Source organism: Neofelis nebulosa, chromosome 2 (assembly GCF_028018385.1).
Source record: "Neofelis nebulosa isolate mNeoNeb1 chromosome 2, mNeoNeb1.pri, whole genome shotgun sequence".
Lineage (NCBI taxonomy): Eukaryota > Metazoa > Chordata > Mammalia > Carnivora > Felidae > Neofelis > Neofelis nebulosa.
In genome coordinates, this window is record NC_080783.1 from 167,120,458 (window position 1) to 167,139,191 (window position 18,734).

An 18,734-nucleotide genomic window follows, 5' to 3' on the forward strand; every position below is an offset into this window, starting at 1 on the left:
AACTTACTTCCAGTGGGAAAAGGCCTTGTTAACTTTGGCGACTCGATGCTTGGATTAATTGGTTGGCCTGAACCCCATATCTCAGGCTGATCTAAAAGAACTGGAAACATAAAAAGAAAATTTCCCAGGGTGAGTCCAAAAAAGAAACATTCCTGGATTTTATAACTTAAAATGTCAGTTTAAAGATGAGCTTCACAAAATTATCTCCCTCTTGTCTTAGTCCTAGCAAAGTAATTTAGAAGTGTGCTGGTCCTCATTCTTTTCAAGCAAAGAATGGAAATGGCAGTGGTGTGTGTGTGTGTGTGTGTGTGTGTGTGTGTGTGTGTCTGTGTGTGCACACATAGCTAAATAAAATCTTTCAAAATACAGTATCTGCATTTTCTTCCTGGTTGGTCACTTAAGGACATTCTGAATGTTAGTACATGTACTGGCTCTGTTTTGGGCACCCATTTGAAGATCCAGGCATTAATCCCATCCATGAATGTTCATTTCAAGTTGGTTTATTTAAAGTTTGGTATGAATATGCTTCAAAAATGAAAATGCCTGGGTTCTGTAGAGTGGTTCATATCTTTAAAGGATAGTACAGGGTCTTTAAATAAACCTTTTATGACATCCTAAAGAGAAATGAAATTACCCTAAAAATGTTTGGTAAATATCTTAAGAGAACCAACAAAATAAACAGGGGCTTCGATACCTAAAGTAAACTAGGGAAATTAGGTATTGGGCCTAACGACACTGAACCTAACGTAGCTTCCATTTCTTCTATCTTCTTGTTTTGATTTTTTTTATTGGTATGGTAACAATGTAAACAACTAGGTTTTCTCCATACATATCATTTGCCAGGATCTATGGAAGTACTGCTTATAATTCATTATGTGGTAAAACACAGGCTGGGTGGTTAGTGGGATATGAATTTGAATCCAGCCTCTAAGACTGTAGGAACTTGGGCCAGTCATTTCACCTCTGAGCTTGCCTTCCTTCTGTTTAGAGATAGTAAGAGCAATCCAAGAGTTACTAAAAGGATCACAAGAGATAATACATACAAATAAAACGTACACAAAATGCATATAGCACACTTATCCCAAGGCCAGAATATTACTAAATATTCTAATCCTTACAACACCAGCCTGTGGTTGATTAGTGCCATTTTCAGTAGAAGAAGTAAAGACTAAAGGGATTAAATAATGTGCCCAAGAGCTACCTATTGGTAGCTGAGAGGGGCTGAGATCTGATCCTGGGCATGCATACATGACTCCAAAATACAAATCTTGCCCCCAGGCCTTATAAGTTAGTGACAGAAGAATCAATGAAATGCAGTGAGAGTGCGTAGATATGAAAGGTTAAGTGCAGATATTGGAAGAGCAAGTGTGCGCGGGCAAATGCTGGAATTTTATCGAACTTTGGGGGATGAAACCACCTCAAGAAAAAGCAAGCCAGGCTCATGGACAAGTTCAGGTGTGTCTCTCCTCTCCACCACAAACACAAAGATGGTCTTGGTTATATTTTGTTTTAATATGAAAGCACACATTCCCCAAAGATGTGGAGTAGCATTTTTTCCCCATGGATTATATGTGGGACACCACCTCAATTTTCAAAGAACTGTTTTCTAGGGGCGCCTGGGAGGCTCAGTCAGTTCAGCATCAGACTCTTGATTTCAGCTCGGGTCATGATCTCACGGTTCATGAGATCAAGCTCCATGTTGGGCTCTGCATTGACAGCGCAGAGTCTGCTTGGGATTTTCTCTTTCCCTCTCTCTCTACTCCTTCCCCACTCTCTCTCTCTCTCAAAATAAATAAACTTTTTTTAAAAAAAGAACTGCTTTCTATTTTGTAAATCAGGTTTCCATACAGTTAGGGGATTCCTTTAATAGGTAGATTCAGATGCAACAAATCAAATCCCACCTTTAGTCACTATACAATTATGTCATTGAAAGGAAAAGTGATCATAGCTGAGTTAATAAGACAACTGATAACCCATCGCAAGGCCACTTTTATTTAGGGATTTTAAGTTGTAGACATTTAAATCCCTAAAGGCGTATTTAGGGATGTTCCTTATACATCTTCCTAACTGTATCATTGAAAAATATTTTGATGTGGTTGACTGCTAGCGGTCTTCCAGTATCTATTCTCCATTTCTTCTATAGTTAAGAAGTTCTAGCTGGCCATATGGCACTAAATTCTTTCTGATTGGCTCTAGTTAAAGTGATGCCTGTCTCTTTCAGATTTTGCTTTCACGAGAATTGGCAGTGAATTCCACTGGTCCTCCCTGTCCCCCGCCCCCTCTCCACTTTACTCTCACTGGGAGATGATGAGAGCTGGAGCAGCTCCCGTGGACCCAGACATGAAGACCATGTACTGAGAACAGCAGAACCACCCTACCATCCCTGTATTGTTTACTTTGAGATTGTTAACAAAAGACAGAAATAAAATTCTATATTGTTTAGCTCCCTGTAATTTGGAGTCTCTTTGTTACTATAGTTTAGTTTACTCATTATGCTTTCAAGTCCTGTTGTCCTCAACAGTTAAATTTTATTTCTTTGCCCAACGGTATAAAAAATAACATTTTATTATACACATACAACAGTGCTTTTAAATCAAATGATGTTTTTTAATAAAAACATCCCATATTACCAAACACGGACACTGGAGATATATGCATTGTATGTAAATACATTTCAGAAATAGACTAGATCCCTTTAATAAAGAGTTTCATTTACGTCAGCAAGGTATACATTATTTATAGCCATCCAAAAAAGATGGTTAATTTTAAAAAGTTAAATATTTAAATCTAGGAATAAATGTTTAATGGGTAAACCCAATAAAAATGGCTGAGTTGATAATTTTTTCCAAAACATTTTGCTTGTAAGTTGCTCAATGAATCAAGGTCATTCCTGGGTCTTGAGCCTGCAAACAAGTCTGGTGAGCAGTCCAACTGACACCTCCAGTGACAAGGTGGAGAAGAGAGTAAATGTGGTCAGAGAGGCTAGATCACAGTGACAGTGACTGTGACAGGGAGTTTAAGGTCTTGGTCCACAACGATAACTGTTTGGACCCCAGGGCACTTATTCCCTGACTTATTCCCAGTGATTTGTATAGATTTGCAGTAATTCTTACTGACCACTTTTGAGGAGTGAACTTGTTAATTATTTGATATTTCTGGAAGCAAGGTTTCAAATCCTAAAATACTAGAGGTTTGCAAATGAAACTCTTATCCCCATAGCACACCTGGATCAGAACTTCTCTTTCACATGAGGATCTGATGGTACATGGCTCAAGTTACATGCCTTTCCTCTAGGTAAGTTATACTTCAATGAAAAGAAAAATCTATAGAGATACACGTTTTGCCTACCTTCTGTCTTCTGTTCATCAAAAGCTGATTCTAATGGAGGACCAAAGAGGGGAGCAAGGGCCGTAGTGTCATCTGGAGGCTTTTTGCTAAATTACACCCATTAAAACAAAACATAGAGAAAGGGGATATTAATGCTAAAAATATATACAAGCTTTCAAATGTTTTTCATGGCAAGGCAGATATATGTGTGCATATTTGGGTACGTACATATGCATGTACGCAAGCTCCCATGGGGCCAGAAAGTATATGTAAGAATGTCACATGTACTATGGACGAGAGGATTGGTAGGAGATAAGATCCCTAGTTCTCATTGAGGGACCAACATAATGGTCCATTAGAAATAAGCTGAGAAACTCTTTCAAGTCATCAAGATTCTCTATACTTAGAAGAGATAGTACGAGAGATAACAGTTTATTGCAAAGCATTTAGTTTCTTCAGATCTCAAATACCATTTATATTTGTCTGCATCACATCCCTGTATTGTAGCTAATGCAGTTTGTGATTAGTGAAAGTCAGTCATAGGTAGGTTAAGTGAAAGGCACCCAGGAAGTTTGTGTTTGAAGAAGAAACTAGGTCTACTATTTTCTAATTTCCATACTCTCTTTCCAATCAACACTCACAAAGACTAGTTATAACCTCCTAATACCTTAAATAGAGCACATCTCAGAAAAAGAAGGACATTGAGAACTCAAGGGGAAGGGTGAAAATACGTTAAATTGTTATCCTTTCTCCTAATTATTACTTAAAATGATTATTAACAAAAGGCTGCAAAGTCTTCATTTCTTCCCAGACTCTATTTCCCTCACTGATCCTGATGAGTTCTGTGTGTGCAATGGGAGTGAGAGGGGACGGGGTAGGGGGTCAGGAGGAGGGAAAATGAAAAGAATCCAGCTTTTAAATAGAAATAGTAGTCCTTTTGGAAAACAATGCCCATTTGTACAATACTTAACTCAAAGAATAGACAATGCAAAATACAGCGTTTTGCCAAAAACAAAAAAGCAGAATAGATTCTTTTGGTATATGACAGGTGGAATGTATCATGAAATTGAAGCCAACTAAACAGGCTATTCTTCATAGGGAGATATAATCATATGTCAGATCAGCATTCCAAACATCAAAAGATCTGTTCATACAGACTTTAACTTTTGCATTAGAGAGGGGTCTGCACATTCTGATAGTCACTTTGGATGACTATACAGTTCTTCTGTAAGTGTCTGCCTCAGGCTGCACTTGTGAGAAATGATAATACCCTTGAATCATGCTATGGACTCACACATAAAAGCAGGCCCTTTATTAATACAAGTTGAAAGCTGAGCCTAAAGGAGATCTACTTGATTGTTAACAATGTGTGATACCCTATATAAAACACAACTAATGTCTTCCATGCTCACCTCGTAAGTTCTGGAGTTGGTGTGGAACGCCTGGGTCTTGCCACTTCTTCACCTGATGTACAGGACAAAGAAACTTGGTAGGCATATTTTTACTATTCCTTTCTTATACATCTTATGAGCTATGTTTGGAAACACTTAGAGATTTACGTCCCATCAATAAGCAACTCAATATGAAAATTTTGCAAAACAAACCCTCTACCCAGGCAATGCAACAGCCACATATCAGACATATGTAGTAGCATTTTATGTGGCATTTGCAAAACCTAATTAACCAAGGAATTACCATGATAAGCTGTCAAACAGAAGAGCTGTATACTGCAGAGTTTAGCTGAGTAGCCTACCATGCTTCAAATGTCTGCCGCCTTGAGCAGTCCTGCTTCCCAATTACCGTAAGAGAATGCTAAGCCAGGCCATATGTACATAGTACAGGAATCCAGCATTCTTTGCCTGTTCTTTTCTTGAAATGCCAAGAAAGTGTTGTATCTTTAACTAGCAGCCCTGAATTTAGAATTCCCTAGAATATGCTATATGCCGCAGAGGAAAATCATGCCCTGCATATATTATAACCTGTATCATATCACTTTGGGTGACTAAAATTTTTATATCAGATAACATTATGAATGGGTAAGTTGCATCTGCCTTTGATTCCTTCCGTCCCTCTCCTCTCCCCACCCCCATCAACAAACACACACTTAATTAAATCCATTTCTAAAGTCAGATGATACAGCAAGAGTTGACAAATATCGGAAGAAGGTAGAATGCTTTTCCAAAACCATATTCATTTTCAGAATTTAAATATTAATTATTCAGGACCCACCAGGCCCCTTTATCATTACAAGATTTCTTTGCTGCAAAAGTAAAACATTTGTAAACCTTAAAAATCAAGCCCAAGAGTGTATAATTGAAATGTATACATATTTATGCTCCAAGATCCAAGGAACTATTTCTTCTTTTAAATTTTACTCTATTTCTGGTAGCTAGGATATACTTACTGGATAAGTTCCTTTTAATTGCACCCTAGAATTAGAAATAGACACTATAAGGTTTAAGACCACATATATGTTATGTACAATATGTATATTTCTGTCATTGCAATTAAACTGAATTCAGAAATGCAGATGGGGAAAAATGAAATTTTTCTCAGAATTGCATTCAAGTTGGAAATTGTAGACACACACATATAAATCAGTTTTTAATTTTACTCAAGGTTTATAGAGAGAAAGGAAGGGTAAATCATAAGTCTTCTGAACCAGAAAAACCCCTTACCTGGGCAGACTTGGTAAATTAAGCAAATATTGAATAGCTCAATTAAAAAAACAACCTTGAAGCCTATCAGACAAATAAATCCAAGTTTCTCATATGTTTGGTGTTTGAAAATTATAGAATGTATTGGGAGTATTGTCTGCTTTTATTAAGGTGGGGGAGGTCCATAAGTTGTTAGTAAAAAGTCATTAGTTTACTAATGTAATTTTTAAAGACATAAGTGGCAAATGTTATAGGGAAGGAAAACTTGGAGGCATTGCCACTGAATGGGCTGTTTTAATCAGGGAGCCAAGGAATTTCATTCTCCTCAACTGCCCTTCCCACCTCAATTTCTTTCACTTGTCTGCCATAGGGCCCACCAATCCACCAACTGAAAGTCATTCCTTTAGCTCCAGGCATCGTGGTACAATAGGAATGCAAACAGCCCTGGTAAGAATTATTGGAGAAGGTATGGTCTAGTTTTTATAATACCCTAGCAGAAACTTATAACAGAAACATTGATTACATAAAAAGTTTTGATTCAAAACTGCTGTGAAAGATTCTTAGCCTGGGGTGCTACCAGAAAAGTAGAGCCCTGGAAGGGTGGCATCACGGGCTTGGAAGGGCCTGCCTTAGGAGAATGAGGGGGACAGAGTGGGGGTAGGAAAGTGCAAGTATAGGAAAGTATTCCAAAGGGTATGACCATGTGTTTGGTGGCTGGTCACAGATACGTTCTCTTCTCTCAAATGGTAACATGAACAACTCAGGATCAGATGTAGAGCCTTTATAACAGATCCAGAAGAAACTTCTTACCTTCTTTCCTAAGGATTTCTCAGAATTTTCTGTCTCATTTTGAACTCATTTATGATACAGGAGCAGTTTCAATCTGAGCAAGATTTTACTAGATGTTTTCTAACGAATGGCTCAATCTTTCACTCTGCATTTCCTGGCTTGTCTTGCCTAATAATACAATCTGTGTGTATATGCCATTATAGAGAATTATTCCATTGTTAGTAAAGATTTTTGAAATAGAGATTAACTTTATTTAGTTTAGTAAATGAGCATTTTAAGTTAATATGTCTGATTAAGTTAATTTTTAATTAATAAACATTTAAATTAAATACGGTCATTTAAATCAGCTACAGTCATTATGGGAGTTTGGATACAAATTGGTTTTCGGAAAATAAGACTCTGTAGACAAAAATAATAAGAGAACAAATTGTTTAAATGGAATTAAAATGTTGTTCTAGGTTTTGGAGCTTCAGAGAGTCAGGTTTTTATGGGTCTGAAGTAAAGATACCCAGGCTTTACTTCCTAGTAGTCGATCACGAGGTTGGCATTGAAGGAACAGAATTCTCCTAGAATTGTGAGACCTGAAACCCAAGAGACAGGGGACTCCTGAGGCTGTATCGAGGACCTTTTGGTCTCTCTATCCTACCTCTTCCATTAAAAATGTAATACTCGTGAAACCAAACAAGGTACAAAGCTTCTTTTGTATTCATTGGTTCTCGGTGTATCAATTCCTTACTAGACGTTCATTGTTGAGAGGCAGTAAACAAGAAGCCCCTTTAACATTTTTATTAAATACTCCTCATAAGTGAACCATCACCAGTTAAGTGCAAGCAAGATACGGCAGAGGTGGGCAAGAAGACTCTGTTGTATAGAAATTAGGAAGAATAATATTAATTTAGAAAGGAACAGATATTCGAATGATCAGCAGTAACAGAAAAGAAAGTCCCATTGTCAGCTGGATCCCGCATACGGCTTTGATGGCCTTGAAGTTGCAGCATGGCAATCTAGAGCAAGGTTAAGGCTATGTCGACCACACAAACCACATTCAGGAGAAAGCCCATTGAGTTAAAAATTCTTCTCCTTCTCAAGTGACCACATTTTCCTCTTTTTAATGATTGTCCTTACATGTAGACTGTGAATAAATCGCCTTCATTTTTAATTAGTTAATTCCCTCTTTTTCCTTAAAAAAAAAGAGTAACTTGTCATAATCTCAGATGTCACCTAAATGCTGGGTAGGAATCAGCCACACCTGAATAGCAGTCCCTGGAGGTGTTATCTTTGATCATCGGCTATGTGATTTAAACAGAGAACCACCAGCTTGTCAGCTGGGCCAGAGGACTGGCGCCAAATAATAACCAATTGATCAAATTGGCATGTGCTCATAGAGGGGATTTCAGAGGGCACTGTTTTCAGTTCCATTTCCTCTCTCAAGGCAGATGGGGGTCATTTCAAACAAAACAAGGACCCTACTTTTTGTTACTTTAAATTCATCATACATTTCAATCTGAGAAAAATGACTGATTTTTCACTTTGAACAACGCAAACTAATACTGATTTGTCTTCAGTGATGAAATACAGACTTATGTGATAACCTAGGAGTATTGACCTGAAAACATGTTTCTCCCTCCCAAGATGGAAATTATGATTATATATTATTAGGTATTAGTGTATACTGACCAACATAGATTATAGACCAGGAACTTACTTCAAATTCAGGGTTAAAAACAATGTGGCTTAAAAATTCTTTCCTTACTTTCTTCATAGCTTTCTTATTCTTTATTATCACTTTGCTGTAAACTTCTATGGTGCTTTTTGGCCAGTCTCCAGGCCTTGCATACACACACATCCATACCCACGCCTGCACGTACACACACACACACACACACACACATGCACGCACACACATTTTCAAATTTAGCACTAGGGTTGGGATACTTATGTATTTAGTTTGTTATGGAAAAGTGCTCTGATAATCTTAAAATATCTTGACACTTATATGATCAGTGGCTTCCAACCAATAAATATAATTCATCTGCTTCATTCGTTTTGGGTCATCATAAATTTAATGGGAAGCCAAACCTGGCCACCTCGCCTTGGCAACAATTTTCTCTATACATGTTTAAGGTAAAAATGTTGAGAGTTCTTACCGGGCTGCGCCTCTGTGATCAGCAAAAAGGAAGAGAGAACAGATACCTAGTCAGAGAATGATGGATCAGTCAACAGGCTTGGGTAACAGAAGATTTCATAAACAGCCAACCAAACATACACTCCAAGTAATCAGGCCAAGAAAGACAGGCAGTCATCATGCCTGTGGCTTATTTAAACCATGAAGAGGTTTTGGAGAACCTTACAGAGAAGCTATCTGTGATACAACATAGCTTTGTTAATGGGGTGTACTATTTCAGTGAAGTGTACAAAAGAAAAAAGACAGAAAATACAAGACAATTTCACTGACAGCTTTAAATGTTTTGTCATAAGGAGTTTCTCTCCAGATTATTTGGGGAGGAGGTTTTCGAGACTAGGTACTATAGAGAAAAGTGTTTCCCACACAACAGGGTGTTAGCAAACACCATAGATGTAATGTATTTCCCATGTGATTTGCACTAAATTGGAGCCTCCCCACATCAGACAGTAGGATTAGAAAGACCTCTTGTTTGCCTGGCTCTTCTCTTTGATATCCTATGGAATGAGTGTTGGTGAGGACTTTTTTTTTTGAAGTGTCCGTTCTTGGCCTGGTGATTTGGGCAGTCTCTACCAACGGGTAGGAATGTGACGGAAAAGACGAGGAGCCCCTGACAAGCACAGATGGCAGTAAGGAAAACTGTCCAGCATCAGTAGAACAATGGTGGACCAGATGTTGTCTGTAAGAACACAACCAGCAGACATACGTCTTCTCTCCTTCACTTCTCAAACCTGGTTTATGGCTGCTATCAATTTACCCCAACAAACTCTGACTACTCTCCCTCTTCAGGGTTTTTCCACAGTAACAATAGTGACTATGATGTGAGTAGGGAAAGAGGTTTTTCTCAGAGTTTTGGTTTCAAAATATGGGCTACCCCATGAAGTTACTAGAGGTTATCTACGACCTAGTATTGCCCAAATCCCCAAATCCAGGCCGGAAGTGCAAATACGTAAGTATCCAGAAGGTTGCTCAGATGAAGAGGATGGTTCTACTCTCTGGAGGGTGGACAGGAAACAAGCCTCTAGCGTTTTATACCTGGCAGGCCTCCATGGATATCTGGTCCAACTGCCTTTTTGAAAAAGAGGGGAAAGTGAGGCTCTGAGACACACAGCTAGTAAATGGGTAGAGCCGGAGACAGAGTTTCCGGAGACAGAGTTTAGAAGGGCTCCTAAAGCAGAGGACCATGAATGCTTACTTCCTGTCTTGAATGTTTTGTGACAAAACTCATCACTTTGGACATGGTTACTCTAGTCAATTTTACTTATAATATTTGAGACTTTCTCATATGCCTTACGTTCCAGGTTCTGCTCCATATTTTTCTCACCTTTCTTATAAATTTGTCTCTATGTGTGTACATAATTTACATAAAATCAAAAAGTCCCCTTATGAATATGTATTTCTAGGCTTAAATTCTTTTATTGACTAATTCATACTGTGTTTTGAGAGGAATTCACTAATGAAAATTTAGATTTTATAATTCTTTTAATGACCAGACTAAAATTCTTCTCTAAGAAAAAATGTGGGAATATATGATTTTAGCTTCAATTTCATGGCAAACGATTCACTTTTAAAGGTAGCATAAACTACAGCAAAGAGGAGATTAAAAGTGACACAAATTTCCCTAAGATGAAATTATGAAAAGTAATGTAAAAATAAAATGCAGATTGTACCCATACAGAGGCAGAGCCTTACATACAAAGAAACTTTATTCATTTAAGATTATAGAGAACACTTTTCAAAATAATTTCAATTACATTAATCTCCCCAAATTAAGTCATATCTTAATTTCCAATGAGTTAAAAACCTGTATTTTTAATCAACAGTTCCTGCTCGTATTTTTTTTCTAGCGAAAGACAACATCATAAGATAGCATTTCAGAAGGTCCGCTTGCAAAATGCCTTCATCTGGGAAAAGCTGTTCAAGTTCATGCAGTCACAAGCTTATCATCCAGAATTGAGAAGACCCAGCTAGAAACTGTGGAGAGGTCAGACCCAGAAAGCCTCACAGTCCATACTTAAGAGCTATTTGAAACCTTCAAAAGAAAAATATTCTACACGTCAGATTGAAGGGCTTCATATATGTTAATTGTCACCATTAAGGTGCATAACGCAGCTGTATATTGGTTCTGCTGAACTACAACAATTCTGACAGCAAAATGTGTATGAGCCAGGAGAGAAGGGCCTCTGTTAAAAGTTTTATTTTACTCTTCCTCATTTTCCAAGAACGTTGAAGCCTTTAGCCTTCTACCTTTGCTCTACCAATATATGGAATTAGCTTCAAAGGTGGAAGGAAACTCATTCGTGTCTGGTCTCGATAGATTCTATAAGCTGAACACTATGCGTTGAGGGGCAAACTCAGATGGGTGCAGGGCAAGGAGCGGGGTGCTGTCTGTAAGGGCACGTGTCTTTCACAAAGCTTTGGTGAACTCGCCACTAATCGGGTGCACCCACGCCTGCCCTGCAAAAATGTGGGCCTACTGCTGTCAGATCTTCAGAGAAGCGGCACATCCGGATGTTTTTTTTTTTTTAATTTCAAACATCCTGGCTTTTAAATGTGAGCTAAAGTTGTTTTTAACTACACAAGCAAACAAAACACTTAGTCCGTTGTTCAGAACCTGCAGGTGGCCAATTTGTCACTGATTGCAGGCTTCAGGGTCTCAAATAATAAGCTCTCAGTAGATTTTATCTACTGTTCTTATTACTTCACCTGATAACTCAAACAGGGACTTTGCAATTGGTCGATTCATTTTCTGAACAGTTTTCCTTTGTTCCTATTTAAATATTAATTACTCAATTCCTAGATTTCTCTTGATCTTCTGACACATTCTAGAGAAGGTTTTGGAAACATTTTATTATTCCCTCTACTTTTCTGAAAAGAGATAGTTCTGACTTTGTACTTGAGGCTATTTTCAAAGTGGGCATACACTAATAATTTGTGATTTGGTCACTAGAATGAAGACTTTGGTTAGAACATGTTGTATTTCTAAAATGCATACAGTTTGCAACATGAATATGCCTTCCTAAAATAATGTTTCAGCTTGTGTCCTCACAGTTTCCACAGTGTCCTTATTCCACACTAGCTTTGCTTTGTTATTTTTTGCACAAAAGGATTAATTTAAATTCAGCCTACTAGGATACCTTAGTCGTAGCCAATGCGAGTGTTTTAAGATATTTATAAAAAGAAGTAACCAAACACAATATGTCTTGCTCATCAAAATCACTAAATCAGCCTCAGTTTTTGAAGCTTTACAACGTCCTCATTTGCTAAATTCAGTGCTCTGTGGAACCAGAGGAAAATGCGTGAAAAGCTACAAAGCACCAAACAAATATTTTTATACAGGCTAGTCACAGCAAATTCAGTGATTCATGTTAGAGCATTTTCTAGGAAAGAATTAGAATATGTGATCATTATGCTTATTATTTTGATTCCAGCCAATATTCTTACTTGCTTTTAAATGCTTATGGTGAAGGCCAGCTATCGGGCAAACACTTCTCCCCCACCCATATCCAATAGGACTTGGTTGAGATGATCTTCTGAATCTCCATTTGGGAAGAGAAACAAACAGCCTGCTCGATGTCATTAAGACTCGACCAGACTGAGCAATCCATAAGATGGGCATTTCCAAGGGAAAATGAGGCAAGGAAATGGGAGGGGGATTCACCCTTAGAAACAAACAGCTCCCAATGAAAAGGGTTACTTGGCTATGAGGGTTAATGGCTACAAGGACAATAGGATGGAACCCAATGAGGAACAGGGCATTTTTAAGGCACCGCAGGTCAACTTCAGGCCACATGATTCAGTAACATTTGAAGTGGCCAAATTTGGATAATTCAGAGAAAGACTCAAGGTCAAGAATAAGCACAACCGGCAAAATGTAAAGAAAGGCTACTAAAGCATACCAACACAATTGTATGCCACAAAGGATGTGATACATACTTGACTCTCAATTACTCAGAGGTGGGCCATTCATCTTAGTATGAGCCATAGTGATAATAACAAGTGCTTATTTTATTTTTAGAAACGAGAAGACATTGGGTTCATATTTTGATAAATTGTAATATTTTGATCTCCTTTTTTGTTCTTCTGTGTCTTCCACTTCTCCTCCCTCTTATCACCCGGACTTCCCACAAGTGTGGTACCCTGCAGGTGGTACGGAGACTGCCAGGATGGGGACAAAGAACAGGATGACACATTACAGCACTTATTACAGTGTCCACTTAGGTGAGGTAAGTACAACCAACCACCAGCCCCTTCTCGGTGCTCATTAACATGGAAACAGCATTTCCATATTTTCTAGTCAGCCATGTATCAGCATCCTGGGAACGTGTTCCCAATACACCAGGCAACTGAGAAGAGAACAGTGAATTTTTTTTTTTTTTAGTGGCTCTGTTTCATTGTTGTCCTAAAATAAACAATGATGTAGGTACATCATAGCAGATTTTTGCTGCCACTAAAAATCACCCACTGATACTAAAAAGGACTGTGGAAGAGTTGTTTTGCACTTTATAAAGATCCTCTTTTTTCATTTCTGACAACTCCAGAAGGGGACATTTTTCTGATTAGATGAAAAATAAAATAAAAAAGACCCTTTCCTTGGCCAGGTTCAGAAGCCTTCATTCACGGATGCTATCATGTTGTGCATTAAACAAGAAATTAACTTAACAAAGTGTTTGCCTAGCTTATGGTATGTATGTGTAACCTGACTAATCCAAGCAGAAGCTGCAATAAATAACAATTAATACCTAAAATATTTGATCACATGCCTGTTTTTGAGGCAGACATAGATCTTTACAAAACTACCCTGTGGCCCTTAATAACAGGCTTGTAAAATCACTTAGCAACCAACTTCCTTTATTCTGCACGGGGCATAATTAAGCCTTGTCCTCGTTCACAAAGGTTTGTTTTTAAAATTCAAAATCTTGTTTAGGTGTTAAACACAGGCAATCATTGGATATGCAGATGATGAAAGTGAACAGAATAAATAACATTTGGCCAAAATGTGGAAAGGACTTATTCCTTACCGGACTTTTCCTCTAAAAAGCGTAGCATGAGGAGGAAAAAGAAGAGAAAAATGAGAGAAGTGAAAAGTATTTTCAAGAAGAAGCAGGTCAAGCCTCAGAACAACCTCACTTAAAGCAGCTCTCAAGGAATTGCTCTTCTAATGGTTTCCCCTGGGTGTGCGACACAGTCACTCCTATGCCACCGGCTCTGGCTTGAAGAACGGCAGAATGTGGCACCCCAAAATATGCTACTTTGGTATATTGATCACTGTGAACTGCAAGCATTTGAAAATGGTAAATGCAGGGAGATGCTTTCTCTGAACAACCCTCATCTGTCTAAAGATAAAGCCTCCAAAAGAATTGTCATCAATCCCCTTCCCAGGGGTGTTATCAATCAGGAAGGATTGACTCATACGATGGAGAGGAAACCAGAGGTGGATCCCACGCCCTGACAACTTTGTCACAAACTATTCTTTCCGTCTATTCTTGTAAGAGCTCTTTTACCTTTCCTAAACATCAGACACTCTCCCTTCAGAGGCCTACATCCCCTCCCCTAATTCAGAATTCTAAAGCCACCTCTTTGACTTACTTATTTTTCCTGGGTGTCTCCCATGTATACAGGAAGTCTCCCATGTATACACTTGTTAATAGACTTTGTTTTTCTCTTCTTAACCTGTTTTTTTGTTAGAGTCCCGGCTGAAAGCCTATGTGGGTAGAGATAAAGTTTTGCCTTCCCTGTAAGTTCCAGCTGTAGAGGGCATTGGCGTGGCCTTCATTTGAGCACATTGTAACCTCTCTTTTGAATGCTTTTATCAAATAGCTTTTATCAAATAGATGTGTGCCTTGAAGATAGAAAATTATGCTTTGTGATTTGGAAGATGACATAATTGCAATGCAGCTGAGCATGGTCATAAAACTAATACATGAGATTATCCAGAAACTCCAGTTTTGTCAGGGAACCCGGTACCCATCATCTTCTCTCAAGATACCCTGGCTAGAATCACCAATTCTTTCATCCCATATTTTATGTCTCCCCACTCCCCACGGACATTAGCAAATTACTTTCCTGGTGAGTGGTTGCTGGCCCCTCAGAATGCTCTTTTATTTCCTGGGCAACTGTCTTGGTGAGGGCCCCATGTCTGGCTGATGGTAGAGCTCCACTGGCCTTGTATATGCACTTCCTGGCTGATGGTCCTATTTCCAGTTTTGTCTCCTAAATTCATCCTCTGCTCTACCTCCAGAATTATTTTTCAAAATAGTGAAGTGAATATATTACTCTGCCCTTCAAAAACCTCCCAATCATACAAAAATTAGAACGCATGCTCCATTCTATGTCAGTTAGGCCTTCACGATGGGCTCCAATTTACCCTCACATCTTCCCCTTCCACCGCTGTTCTGCATGAAGCTCACACTTAACCTTGGAGGCTCCTGGTCATCTGAATGTTTGCTCCACTCACACACTTCCCTGCCTTCTGCTAGACTTCGAGGCCTTCTCCTTCTCCCTCAATTACAATTTTACTTATTCTTTAAGGTCAGGACCTTTTCTTCCATTGAGGCCTTCTCCAATGTTCCCTGTCAAAATCAGTTGTTCCCTTCTCTGGTTTGATCATAACACATTCCTTTTGTTCAAAAGAACAAACTCATGTTGAAGGTTTTTCTGCTTGCCTGGCATTTATTAGCCTCAGAAAAACCAAGGTACACATTGCTAGCATAATTTTTGCAGTTCTTATTTTGTCCTGTTTTATTTAGATGTCTCCACTCGATTATTAACTCACGGTAATGGTCATGAGTGGACTCTCTCTGGTCCCAAACACAGTGCTAGGCACACAGGAGGCATTCACACATGTTTAGGAATTCCCTTTCTAGGGGCCATTAAAACACTATAAAATGCATAGTATCTTTTAAAATACAGAAAGATGAACTGGTCTCTGAAATAAAGCTGAATTGTATATGCCCCAAGGGATGTGACCCTCTTTGTAATGGTTCCTTCACCAGCTCCTATAAATGTTTCAACTTAGCTCCTACTTAACTCTTGGTCTCTCTGCTATTAGTGACCCCAGGGTCGAATACATATTACAAAGGCTCCCAGGAAGTAGCACAGCTTTGTACAAACATTAGTATAGAGCTGTGTGATCAGATCTTGGGGCAGGGGTGGAGAATGTTCTCTCATAGCCAAAAATTAATGCTGCAGAATAACTGAGGGTCAAGATAGGTGCTGACATTCTTGGTGCTTTTGGTCCCAGACCCTTGGTAAGTAGCACAAAGAAATGAAAGTTATTAAGGTCCATGTTCTCAACCTACAGATAAAAAGAAATTCTTGGGTTAAAATCAAATAGCTTTAAAGGAGTTGTCATGGAAGGAGGAGCAGGAGCTTTTGTATATTTAAATCAGCTTAACCCCTTATTCTCTGGATGCTTTTGAGCAGGCTGTACTGCATCTCAATTCCGTAAGGCAGGGATGTAGATTTGTTGTGGAATTGTAGGAATTTGTTGTGGAATAGTTGTAGGAATGTTATGAGAATTAAAAGATGTGGATGATATTGAGCTAATGTTTACTGAGAACCTTTACCTTTACCTTGGTGTCCTTGTTATTTCTAATTTAGCAGTGAGGACAAGGAGGCTTAGATAAATTCCAAGGCCGCACAGTTACTAAGGAGCAGAGCTGGGTCTGGTTCCCAGCTTACCTACCTCCCCAGACCCTGGTTGGGGTGGGTCTATGGCACAGATCAAGTCCCCTAAACTGATTAACCCATTCTCAGGGCCTTAACAGCATTGGGATCTAGAAACAATACAGCTAAAAGCTCACAGATCGAACATCCTGGAAAATAATCTTGGGTCTTTCCAAAGAAAACAGTTAAATAATACACCAGGGCTATCTATCAGAGCAGGTCTCAGGGAACGAGCTTTTCAGAATGTGAACTTGTGTTTCTAGGTATGGTTTCAGATCTTGGAATTAAACTGATTGTAAGGTAAATTTCTCAGCCTTTTCCTAGAATTAAATGTATTGAATTAGAATCACAAATGATAAGGACTCCCCCCCACCCCCACCCCACCACCGCATACCTTCCCAATCCAGACTTCATGATGATTAAACCATTTTTATTCAATATGTTGTTTGTTTTAATTGTTAGCAGTTCCAACACCTAGGCTATGAGCTCTGGCTTAAGGACTTCTTCAGAATGTCACACGAATGAACAAAGGGAAAAAAACCCTGTAAGACAATTCTCTTCTGGGGAAAACAAAGATATTAATGAGCTCACAGCATCAGAGTTGATTTTTCATTGTAGAAAAGCTACTAAGAGAACTGGAAAAGAGATGTATACCCCTGCGTGCACTTGTACAGAGAAACTGAATGAGTGAATTTTTGGACTGGACAAAACATATACCTAAAATATAATCAATGAATCATCTCTCATGCAGGGATTGTCCTGTGCTGTGGCTTGAGAAAGAATAATTCTCTGATTTGCAAGCCTTGTTGAAAGGCAGCTCACCCTTACCCTAAACCACTTTCTAGTGCAAGGAGTCATTCAAGTTAGGTCTTGTTGAGGCCTACATTTCTGTGCAAGGGGCTCAAAAGCAACAACATTTACAACTGAACTTAGTTTAAGACCCAGAGCTGAAGCGAACAGAGGTGAATGAAGAAAGTACACAGCAGAGTTTAGTGATCCTCACACAGAGGTTTTGTGCTCTAAATACATCCTTGCACTCTTAACAAGGAACCAGCTGCCATGGGAATTTGGGGCACCAAGGTTCATAAGAGTGGAACCAAGACACGAAAAAACCAAGTCTATCCTATAAGCGTCTTCAGTCTGCAGCCGTTTAACCTTAAAAATAAGATGGCTGTATTTTGGATCTTTATATTTAACGAATGAGATTTGATTATAAATATAACCAGTTCTTATCAGTTATGTATGACAGAAATTAAAAAAAGATAATTCATTTAGATATTTATTTGGTACCTAATAAAGACAAGACACTACTCTAGGTATATTGCTGAACAAAACAATAGGAACAATGGACAAAATGCTCTAATAAGCTTATTCTGGGGGCCAGAGGAAGGAGATAGGCAATAAATAATAAACATAATAAAGAAGCAAACTATCTTGGACTTCAGGAGATACTAAATGCAATTTTTAAAAGTAGAGCAAATAAAGAGGTTTGGGAATGCCAGGGTAGAGAGTTTTATAATTTTTCAATAAGGTAGTCAGGGTAGGCCATTGAGAATGTGACTCTAACAAACTCCTGAGCCTGAGAGGGACGTCACACTGTGGCCATTTGGAGGAAGGAGGCTCAGCCAGGGAGCCAGGTTAGAGTGGAATGAAAAGGAAGAGTGGCAGGTGGTACCCTGCAGGTTGGGGGTGTCCCCACCATGATGGTCTTGAAGGCCACTGCAGAGATTTTGGATTTGTTCTGTTCCACTGCAGCGTATGGCCGTTACTTAGCAGGAATTCTCTGGTGTGGGGGTTTAGTAACTGTTGGTTGCCGAGAAGAGCCATAGCTGAGACAGATGAAGCCATCTCAGAAAATGCCTGGATGTGACATACGCTGTCATTTTCATTACTCTTTGGAAGCTGATTTTGATTCCCTAAGTATCAGGTTAAAAAAATAAAACAGAGATGGGTTTCAAATAGGTTAGGAAGTGGAAAGGAGTTTGTACTGGGCAAAACAGAGTGAGGCCAGTGCATCTTGCCTTCCCTGTCTGTTGGCTGCTTCAGGATAAGAGTTCAGATGGGCTCACTGGCCCTGTACCACTGCTGTGCTGGTAGCCGATTCCAGTGAT

At 38.9% G+C, this 18,734-nt stretch overlaps 1 protein-coding gene across 24 annotated transcripts in view; it reads right to left on the minus strand.

The window, feature by feature from the left end:
- SGIP1 (SH3GL interacting endocytic adaptor 1) overlaps positions 1 to 18,734 on the minus strand; it is a 205,055-nt gene that overhangs the window by 75,739 nt on the left and 110,582 nt on the right. For 23 of the 24 annotated variants that reach the window (XM_058717059.1, XM_058717060.1, XM_058717065.1 and 20 more), the window contains 4 exons: positions 5,732 to 5,756; positions 4,740 to 4,791; positions 3,349 to 3,434; positions 8 to 100 (listed from right to left, as the gene is read on the minus strand). In XM_058717059.1, coding sequence (XP_058573042.1) covers positions 8 to 100; positions 3,349 to 3,434; positions 4,740 to 4,791; positions 5,732 to 5,756 — 256 coding nt within the window. Of the gene's footprint in view, positions 1 to 7; positions 101 to 3,348; positions 3,435 to 4,739; positions 4,792 to 5,731; positions 5,757 to 8,920; positions 8,933 to 13,976; positions 13,989 to 18,734 lie in introns of all 24 variants that reach the window. The other variant, XM_058717083.1, reaches the window with a different exon arrangement.